At 49.9% G+C, this 10,759-nt stretch overlaps 1 protein-coding gene across 1 annotated transcript; it reads left to right on the forward strand.

Annotated features, from left to right (window-relative positions):
* Positions 1 to 947: 947 nt before the first annotated feature.
* LOC128720440 (E3 ubiquitin-protein ligase SH3RF3) lies at positions 948 to 10,104 on the forward strand. The gene is made up of 10 exons (XM_053814109.1): positions 948 to 1,061; positions 6,716 to 6,824; positions 6,893 to 7,280; positions 7,364 to 7,711; positions 7,787 to 8,352; positions 8,422 to 8,543; positions 8,620 to 9,206; positions 9,278 to 9,517; positions 9,583 to 9,861; positions 9,933 to 10,104. Exons 1-10 carry the CDS (start codon positions 948 to 950, stop codon positions 10,102 to 10,104), a joined length of 2,925 nt encoding a protein of 974 aa, XP_053670084.1.
* Positions 10,105 to 10,759: the final 655 nt, after the last annotated feature.

The raw sequence follows: 10,759 nt of genomic DNA on the forward strand, positions 1-10,759 counted from the left end.
TCGAAATGCAGTTAAGCTTCGAGCTGGGCAGCTACTTCAAACATTTCTATCGGAAAAGATAACATAAAACCTTCGCTGGAAGCAAACAAAAAGCCCCCTGTGCTGATGACGAAAAAAAAACAGGGCCATCAGCGACAGGAACAGATTCAGCGTTCACGAAGCCTTTTTTCCACAGGCAAATTATGCCCTACAAGCCGCCCCCGTTCGTGCACCGCTGTTAAATGGGTTGACAAGACGGATCGGTTTTTGGGAAACGTCCGTGAGTAAATATTTGTCTCTCCGCAGCGCTTAAGCGAGACATGGTGAAGAATTCGGTCCGCTCGCGCGCTGCATTTTCGCTGAAAGGAGCCCCGTTTTCCTTCGCCGTGGAATGCCGTTGAACGCGGGGACTTCATGTGATGATGATGAGCCCGTGGGCAATCGATAGTGGCGATGTGCGATGATAATGTGCAATAAGTGATAAGTGAATGGGAGGCCAAAGATAAGCGAAGAAAGTCGCCCCGGTGTAGTGCAAGTTCGTAGCCCATTCTAACCCAGTTGCAGTTCCCTTACGCGATCGAAGGAGGCTGTGTGTGGGGCCCAAGAAGTGTGCGGATAAAATCCTCCCAAAGGAAGGAAAAGAAAAATAAACGCATTTCATCAAGTGTTCCAAGAATTTCGAGTGGAAGACCCGTTAAAAGTACGTTGCGTAGGGCCGGAAAAGAAGAAGGGCCCAAAAGCCAGGCCCTTCTTCACGCGTGGCAAGAGCAAGTGCGTGCGCGCGAGATAGCTGGTTCGCTTGTGTATGCGAGGGCGGAAGCGAGAGAGCGAGCTTGTACGCGCGCGCGCGAGAGAGCGAGAGAGAGTGTGAACGAGAAGGAGGACAGCCAGCGGAGGAATAAAACGGCGCCCGGTGGTGCGCCGACGAAGGCTGAAGGCAAGGGAAGAAGACACAGGCCGGCCCAAAGATGGACGAGCGGTTGCTGAACGATCTGCTGGAATGTTCCGTTTGCCTGGAACGGCTGGATTCTTCCTCGAAAGTGCTTCCCTGCCAGCACACGTTCTGCCGGAAATGTCTCGAGGTAAGCGAGCGAGAAATCGCCAACACCACTTGAGCCGCCTCTTTTTGTCCGCCCCGCAGTGAGGGGCTCGTTCACGGAAACACTCATACACACGCACACACACACGCGGGCAACTGCAAAAGGATATTGCCGCCGAAAGTTGACGGACGGCTCCGGGGATCGGGGCAGATTTTACATCCCGCCTCGGAAGTCAACAAACGGGAAGTCCTCCGAAGGTTAGCACACCAGATTTATCCTTCACCCTGGCCAAATCCTGCGTAATTTCAAGGATCAACTGTTCCAGCGCGGGCGGGTATGATTTAGCGGCTTCCGCTGGAACGGTACAGAGGGATAACCGGGAAGGAAAAATGTGTAAAAGCGCACCACCGTCACCGCTTAAGATGCTGTGTGTGCGCGTGTGTGTGTGTGGACATGAGGCCACCGCCGTGGAGTGAGGCGAGAGAAGACGAACAACCACGCGAAGAGTGCGGTGAATTTGCACGGCAGGCTCATTTGCGATGCTGGAATTTTGATGTATATCTCCGGCCGATACCTTGCCCGACTTCTCGGAAAGGTCGCCTCCGGCAAGCGGCTCGAGGGGCGTGGGGAACAGGGGCCGAAGGGGGGGGGGGGGGAAGAAAATGGGTCTGAGAAAGAACCCATTCCCCGGCGACTCCAGAAGCCAGCCCGCATGAAGAAAGCCCTACCGGCAGGCGGTTGGCTGTGGGGGTGTGTGACGGGCGGCGGTGTTGTTTTGCCCACACCCTGCGTCTTGCATCGCGTTTCCCAGCGCCATCTTAACGCCCTTACCGCTGGGTTGTTTTTTTATTTTTCCCACTCCGCCTCCGATCGGAAAACGAGAGAAGAACCTCTCGCGGAGGATCGTCGATCATGATATTGCTGTTTTTTTTTCTTTGGGAAGAAAAGGTTGGTTGTTGCCTTCATGGTTTTTGCCTCGGTTTGTTGTGAATGGGCATTTCATTTTAATAATACCTACGGTTGCCGGCTCCATTGCTCCGGCTTTTCCCCCCTCAGACCACTCGAAAATGTGGCGCTTGAATCTTCGAATTCCTCGGGCTCCTTCTTGAGAATGGTCTGCCAGGGAGAATGAAGGTGTACGTACCCTTAAAATAAACATCGCCGGAAGTCGATCCACCGGGCGAGCCCACGAATTTTAAACGAGACAACACACACACACACACCGAGAGCCTTTTATCGATAATTGTGGCGATCGTGCGCCCGGGTTTTAGGTGATTATGGTTTTCCTTCACACCCGCAAAAGTGCTTTTAAGGGGAGTCGATTGTTTGAAAGAGCCGAGCCGATGGAGCTGGCGAAAGGATTCGAGCGTCTCCCCTAGTTTTCCCGATTTCCATTTCTCCTTCCGTTCTTTTCGGGTGGCTCACTCAGTATGTTGGGGTCTAAAAATAGCAGCTTTTGATTATTGGTTCTTTGCGCCCTAACCCCCGTCCGTGGGAGGTTCGTCGATTACCGCATTACATTTCAGCGGTACCATGGCTTCGCTCGCTCCAAAAGCCTTTCGTTCGTTTAGCATAATTTCCTTTCGAGAATTCACCCGGAAGCAGACCTGTTTTTGGCTGCGGGGCTCGAACCCACGGAGGAAGGCTTTTTTAAAAAAAAATATATCGATAAATACACACCCGAGGGGAACCTGTTCCTTCGGTTCTCGAAATTCTCATCCCCCACGTCGGTATTTATTTGCCATCCTTGCTGCTGCTGCTGGTGGTGTTTTTTTTGTTCATTTCGATCCAATGATTCAATCAGCGAGCGCTTCCTTGGCACGTCTTTTTTTTGTCGACTCGCGTACGATTCACACCTTTGCCTTTTTATCTATGCACGACGTGGAAGGTGTGCTTTTTTTTTCGTTTCTCGTTTTTTTGCTACCACCCGTAGAGCGTCTTCGAAACGCCAAATCCACGCAAACCTCGGCTGGTCCGTAATCTGCCCTGTCCCATGTAAATCCCGACGTTTGATCCACCTGCATCAATCGCAAATGGGGAGTTCTTTGCGCAGGCGAACAGTTGAAGAATGTCTTTCGCGTTTCTCCTTCTTAGCTTCTTTATTCTCATAAACCCTTTCCTGTTCGGTTCCGCGGGCCAATGACGCCGTGGAATGCCGCCACGGTCCGTTTTGGGGTGTTTACCTATGAGTAAATGCTAATTGGGGTGTATTTTTCCAGGGCAAGCGGGTTAAGCTGGATACGACCGCTGGAACGTTGGACAACGCATTAACGCGTTGCCGACTCGCCTGACTCGGGCTGATGGGAAGTGCAAACGGCTTTAACGTGCATACATTTAACGTGCATACGAGAAAATTACCTCTAAACGAATGCTCCCTTTTGGGGGTCGTTCTATGCCGTGAAAATAAGAAGCAGGATCGTCTTGGAGGCGAAACCCGTAAAAGCGGATATAATTGCAAACGAATGCACCGCATTCACCGTGTGCACACAATTTCGGATGCTAATTGTTGACCAATCATTATTTGTTTTTTGCCTGACGAGGCGAGGAAAACTTTGGCTTCGCTTTTGTGGCCGGCCAGCAAATGGAGCAGAAATTTGATGCCCTTTTTTTTCTTGCTTGAATTTGCTGCCTCAGGGGGTTTTATGTCGCCCTGAAAAACCTTCAAAGGTCGCCTCGGGTGTGCTGTAATAGGCAACTTTTCGAGGAGCTAAAATTGTACTTAATATTTTAGCATTTGTTCTCAAACTTTCCTACAGTCATCAGCAGACTGCGGGAAAAATATATAAATAAAATTCCTCTTTTCTACCTATTAAATAATTATAAATCTTCAACCCTTTCATGGAGTTATAATTCATCCTCAGCAAAGAGTGTAGCGAGTCAGACTAATTGACTTAGCTAACTATCTTAGCAACGTTCTGTTTAGCTTCCGGCTTGATTTATATGCTTCGTTCATCAACGAAGCTCCAAGTAATGCAACTTCATCACCATAATGCCATTTGCTTAGCACGTTGAGGTTTATGTTTTCCTGCTTTTCGCTCCCTTGCCCGTGGCGTGGCGTGAAGCAGCCGCCAGGGTTAGCATAAAAGCATAACGCCCGTACACATTCATGCAGACAAACACCCGCTCAACATGACTAAACCTGTTCGCCGCGTCCTAACGCTTGCCCCAGCGATCGCGATGGAGGGCATTCGCGCTCACAACCACCCAAAACGTTGCTTCGAAACCGGTTTCGCTTTTGCAAAAACACGTGCATCCTGGCTGGCCTGGGAAAGAATGGCCCTGTGGAATGGCGTTGGTCCTCTTTTCTTCTTCAAACCACGGAAGGCGAGGCAACTGGAGGACCCTCTCCCTCACGTGTGTGTGTGTATGTGCCATGTGGCGGCATCCGTTCATCTGCAAAACGCTCTTTCCCGGTCGAACGCATGAGTCATTTGGTGTTCCGTTGATGCGATTGGTCGTTTTAAAAGGGTGTACATTTATTGCATCACCCTCTGGTAAAGCAAGAGCGGCCCGAAGTCACTTGCGTGAAAATCCTACCGGCTTATGGGTGTGTGATGTTTAAATGTAGCGCAAACGAGAGAGCGTGCTGCCTTAATGCTCCACAAACCTACAAAAAGCGGCGATTATCATCAGCCATCATTGTGGTGCGCGATCATGGGGTTTCTCGAGTGCATTCCGCGTGCATTTGCATCCACGCCTGGGGGGTTAGGTGGGTGCAATATCGCGCACACTAGCAGCAGCAACTCCCTATGGGGTGAGCTGCCTTTTTTTCCCGAACCGGATCTCCAGCAAAGCCAGGCCAGGCGTCGGTGTTCTTTTTTTGCCTTCTTCATCTCGTACAGCCCACCTTAAACCTTCGCCGAAGGAGCGTGTGGTCGACTCACACTGCCCTGGCCCCCGGCTTTTGCTTATCCTTGTGCGCCTTATGCAACCCCCCACTAGAGACCCACCCCTCATCCCCCCCCCCCCCTGGCTTCTTTCTTAGCCCCTTTTGGTGCACGCATTCGGACATTCTTTCCCATACGCCGTCGGCGGCGTCGTCGTCGTGCCCGGATTCGATGGCGTGTGGTGGAAGAATGGAAAACCCGATTCGTCGAAGTTGCGGCGAAGACCGCAGAAAATGGCAAATGGCAGCTGACAGCACCGCGGGCCGGGCGGGCGACGTTTGAACGGCGAGTTTTTCCCGCACTTGGTGGGTGGGGTGAGACAAAGTTGTCGTACCGCGCGCAACCGGAGAGAGGATAGAAAGTTTTTGCGGCACAAACAGTCGGCAAAAAGTTTGTTTCAGCTCGCTTCAGGGAGACGGCTAAAGATTCGCTTCTTGGGCAATTAAATTCCAAAACTGTATCGGAGGTGCAATTTAAATAATTATCTCTCAAGGTGGCGTATTTTCACGTCCCTTTATTTGGCTTGCCGATGGCATTCGCTTTGTTTTTCCATCGGAGGAGACACCAAACAAAAAAAATCCTCGTGTAATGAATGTTTGAACTAAAAAAAAACCCTCTGCCAGTAAATAAGGGGATTTTTTTTACAAATTTATTTAAAAAATTATCCCTCTAAGCAGTTGAAACATATTTTACGATAAAGATCAATTTGTAAATTACCCCTTTTTTACGTTCATTTGAACCTGTTGTTTTTTATTGTACGATGCATAAGTCGGCTCTTTGTCCGAAGAACGGTGCTAAGGGATCTAGCTGGAGGCACCTTTGCGGCCAGTTTTTGCGACCACTCATAATTTCCTGCATAATTATAATTAACACATTTGAAACAACACGACAAAAAATGCTATGAAAATTGCAAATGAAAGGAGTACCGCAGCGAGGCGGATGTTGTGTTTTTTCCGACTCCAGTTGGACATTCCGTACCTTCGCTTGGCCACAAAATATGATTCGCATCGAATAGAAGGGCCCCCCTTAACGCATCACAGGCTGGGAGTTGGAAAGAACCTAGCGGTCGTTAAAAAGCCACACGCAGAAGAAAGTGCACATGCAAAACGATGGTGGCGGGGAATGAAAGTCTAATCTATTTCAGGTCGTGACCGGGCGAAGGTGGTGCAAAGGTGGATTCTCGCCTCGGGAAAAGCCATCCAACCCCCGCGATATCTGAAACCGGTACTGTTGAAACATTCCTGGAGCCAGATGTCCGCGGCGTCACGGGGTTTTGGATACTTTCACGGGTGTTTTGCGAACGAGATCCGATGAAACATGCATCCCAGTATCGGTTGATCGCGTTCCGTAGGACCTTTTCTTTTTTTCTTCGTTGGAAATAAGGCTTGCTCGCTTTGGGGCAATTGAAGAAAGAGTCCTTTGCAACCCTTTCCCTAACCTTTGCGAGCGTAATGGAAATTATTTTTAATCTCGTCCCAACTCCCCAACTCGACTGTGCGTGCGATCGATTGACGATTACATTATTATGCGCTGGGGGAGTTTAAATTGATCGATAACATGTTCCGTTAGGTGCCCCTAACGTTGTGCACTGTAAATTGAGTGTCCGGTTCCACCTGGTATCAATTATTGATTATCTGTTTCGGCGACACACGTTTTCTTCACATACAGAGCCATTTGGTGCGGTTTGGAAGATTATTAAAACGATAAGGAATTATGTCAACGTGTTATCGCAAGCGTGTTCAACGCAGTATGCTAAAACTTTAATGCTCTCTTTGTTTACTTTTCTTTTTTCGGGTTATACACGAACAGGAGATCGTCGCCAGCCACCAGGAGCTGCGATGTCCCGAGTGTCGAGTTCTGGTTGAGGTGCGAATAGACGAGCTTCCGCCGAATGTGTTGCTGATGCGAATATTGGAAGGTAAGAACAGTCCCGAACACCTCGCAAGGCTCACTATCCTTACTCATACCACCACGTTTCTCTCACAGGCATGAAAACTGCCGAACTGAACAACCAAAACTCGAGCCAGGCAGCCAACGGCAAGCCCACGAGCAATCGCAATCAATCACAGGGCGCCACACCAACGTCGAACGCCAATGTGACCGGCTATCAGCAACACCAACAGCAGCAGCAACATCCATCATCCGGTGGCGTTCATGGGGCCAAAATGGCCAAATCCCCCGCCCAAGGAAGCACGGACCATGGGCAGCTTCATTTGCATCAACAGCAGCAACTTCAGCACCACCATCACCAGCCACTGTCCCGCATCATCGCATCGAGTGGTGTAACTGGCGCAACAACGAACGCCTCGCCACTCGATCTATCGAAAATCCCACACGCCAAAGCGTTCTACGATTTTTCCTCCAGTGAAACTAGGTAATAGCAAAAAGGGCATACATCCAGCCCGGTTGGAATGCAGTCGCGGAGGTGTTTGCTAACACTGCTTTTCTCTGTTGCAGTGACATCAGCTTCCGTAAGGGTGACATTATCATACTGAAGAAGAAAATCGACCACAACTGGTGTGTGGGCGAGGTGAACGGAAAGGAAGGTGCGGTGCCGCTCAACCACATCAAGGTGATCGTTCCGTTGCCGTTTCCGCAGTGTAAGGCTCTGTACGACTTCCGCATGGGTCCTGCCGAAGAGGAGGGCTGTCTGACGTTCAAGAAGGGTGCGCTGATCCACGTCCTTCGTCGTGTGGATCAGAACTGGGCCGAGGGCCGGATCGCGGACAAGATCGGCATTTTTCCGATATCGTTCGTCGAGATGAACGGGTTGGCAAAGCACATGATGGATTCCTCGCTGAAACAGTAAGTACTGGAAGGTGGCCGAATGGAGTTCAACGTTTGATCTAAATGGAATGTTTTTCCTTTTTTTGTTTGCAGTATACTGAGCAACTCAAATCGGACGGTTCCTCCAACACCGTTTGATCTGAACGCCAGTGCCACAAGCAGTAGTGATACGAGTTCCAGTGTTACTACCAGCCCGAACTCTTCCACGAGCACGACCAGTTCCAACTCGAGCACGGCTCCGAGCAGCCCAACGGCGCACTTCCTGCAATCGCAACCTGCCGCAACCGGCAAGCAACAGTCAAGCCAATCGAAACGCTCGGATCCGGCTAACCGGGAAAAACGACACTCCCTGACGACGGGAGGTCTTTCCTCGGCTGCTGGAGCTTTACAAACGAACCAGCCTACGCCGCATAGACACTCGACGGAGATGTTAAACAACGACGGTGCTGGTGATGCCAAGAGTGCACGTTTAGCACAGCAGCAGCAGCAACAACAGCTGGTGGAGGGATCCTCCTCGTCCTCGGGTCCGTATCAGAAAGGTGGCAACGGGGCGAAAGCTAGTCAAATGTATCAGCAACATCCGCAACTTCCGACAACGTACATTGCGTTGTATCCGTACAAGCCACAGAAACCTGACGAGCTCGAGCTTAAGAAAGGATGTGAGTTTGCGCAATGTTCCGAGGATCCTTGGAGCTTTTTTTTTAATCTTGTCTTGCTTATCTCTTCAGCAATTTACTACGTCACGGAACGGTGTCAGGATGGGTGGTTTAAGGGAACAAACTGGCAAAAGAAATCTGGTGTTTTTCCGGGCAATTACGTTGCCATCCACAAGGGTCGTGATGGTGCTTCGGTAAGTCGAGAGATGGTTTAAGCGGAATACAAGAGTTCATGTATATTAATTATATTACTTGGAATTTTCTTTTCAGCCCGCGGGCCGCAATTCGAATACTCATTCCTCCGGGAAGCTGAACAACGTCTCTTCCCAGCAAGCTGGTTCTTCGGCGGCAAATGGAGGAAGCTCCTCGAACGGTGCCATGAGCAGCCCGTCCAACGGTGGATCGTCTTCTCCTCAGCAGCTACTGCTACAGCTTCCCGAGCTTCCACCTCGCAATACAACTGGCTCACAGCAACAACAGGGAATGAAGTACATCGATTCTCTCTTTGGCCGTCAAGGTTCGCTTGATGGAGGAGGAGGTTCTCCAAGTAATGAACAGTCATCCGGGCTAGATGCTTCGACCACGACCCCACCAGCAACGGGTAAAGTGAAGAAAGACTCCTCAGCCGTTAGTCTTATGAAGCGACTAACGAACATGAAGCGTTCTAAGTCCCCCACTGGTGGTGGTAGTGCGTCAGCTGGAACCGGCTGCTCCGGTGGTACGGCAAATCCAGCTTACACCAGCGATAGTTCGTTGTTCGAAGAGTTGGGAGGTGAAACCACGTTGCTAGCCTCCGGTGGGCCAGCACAAATTGCGAAAGCACACTTTAAGCAGATTGCCAACCCGGTTCACGTACGGTAAGGAATGCCTTACTAACCCATGTTTGAAGTATGATTAAGCATGATTTTTTCGAACTATCAAATCGTAGATCGGGATCGTGTCCAAGTCAGCTGCTGCAGAACTTGCCGATCGATGTGATGTTGAATGGAACAGGTCCTACCCATGGCTCTCAGCATCACCATCATCATCAGCAGCAATCGCAGCAACAGCAGCAGCATCATCACCAGCAGAACCACTCAGCCTTAGCCGGAGTACGTGGAGAAAATGGTCCCATAATGTATGGATCTCAGCGCATCAAACCCCACAAGGAACGTCCTTTGATGCATGGGTAAGTGATGTAAAAGACCTATAGCATAGAAAAACACTTCACTAACATATTACATTACATTACAGCTTTAAGTACGGTGATCACGGCATCGTCACGGCCATGCCCAAGCATATCGCACACGAAGCGCCAGCATCGACATCCTCCTCGCACGTGGTTGCCAAGCAGCAAACATCCCAGATCTACCATCGGAAATCGCAAAGCCTCGATGCTTCGGCCATCATCTCCCAGCTTGGGCCCTCTCAGCATACCTCGGCTGCTGCAACTGTCGTGGCAACTGTGGCTGCAAACGGAACACCGTCGAAGTCCTCCTCCAAATCATTCCACTCGCAATCCGTGCGGGAAAGGTAATTATGTCTGATTGAAGCTGCCAAAGGACTGCTTTTAAAACTCGCTTTTTCGTTCCGTTCTCGCCCAGATTCAAATGCATCGTCCCGTACCCACCGAACAGCGAGTACGAGCTGGAACTGCGCGTCGGTGACATCGTGATGGTGCACAAAAAGCGTGACAACGGGTGGTACAAAGGCACGCACGCCCGGTCCGGCAAAACGGGCCTGTTTCCGGCATCCTTCGTCGAGCCGGACATGTGATGTGGTACGTACGGCGACCGGCGTGCTCGGCAGCGCCGTAACTAAAAGTGCAACAGGGCAACACATGTACCTTTCGGACGCGGAAAAGCGAATCCCTCATATATACCCCATTTCGGACCTGAAACGTTACGTACTTTTTTCTGTTTATCTCACAAATTGTGTCGCGCAGAGAGACGCGATAACACGTGCTCCTTATGGTGCTTGCTGCGAGCGAGGACACGCTCCTTGCAAAGATAATATACATTGTCGTCGTTGGTTCGCTTCAGAAGTGTAATCAAAGAACTGAGTTGTTTAAGCGTAGTCTACGGTACCAGCAATATTAAGATAGTTGTAGCGAATACTACTGTACGCGTCATCGTGTGTGGTCACTTACAAGGCGTACAGCGGACTCTCAAAAGTGGAAACAATGCGATGTGTGATGAAAATGCAAAATGGTGACTCACCCAAAGTTGCACCGTAATTGCAAAATTTTCTAAAATGAAACAGAATCTCTCTATGCTAGTAGATCCTACGAATTGGCTACACACAATCGGTTTTTTTTTGTATTTTGTTCAGTATCCGCGCCAGATGTAATAACGTCCCGCCATGATCACATTTCATTTAATTGTGCAAATCTAGCTAACACATTCTTATTTGCTTTAAATGTCTTAAATAG

Source organism: Anopheles nili, chromosome 2 (genome assembly GCF_943737925.1).
Source record: "Anopheles nili chromosome 2, idAnoNiliSN_F5_01, whole genome shotgun sequence".
NCBI lineage: Eukaryota > Metazoa > Arthropoda > Insecta > Diptera > Culicidae > Anopheles > Anopheles nili.

Bases quoted from the DNA above. Each gene is read 5' to 3' on its own strand.
- LOC128720440 (XM_053814109.1), top strand. From the start codon at position 948: ATGGACGAGCGGTTGCTGAACGATCTGCTGGAATGTTCCGTTTGCCTG. The intron at 6,825-6,892 runs GTAAGAACAGTC...TTTCTCTCACAG, and splicing joins GCTGATGCGAATATTGGAAG to GCATGAAAACTGCCGAACTG. The intron at 7,281-7,363 runs GTAATAGCAAAA...TCTCTGTTGCAG, and splicing joins TTTTCCTCCAGTGAAACTAG to TGACATCAGCTTCCGTAAGG.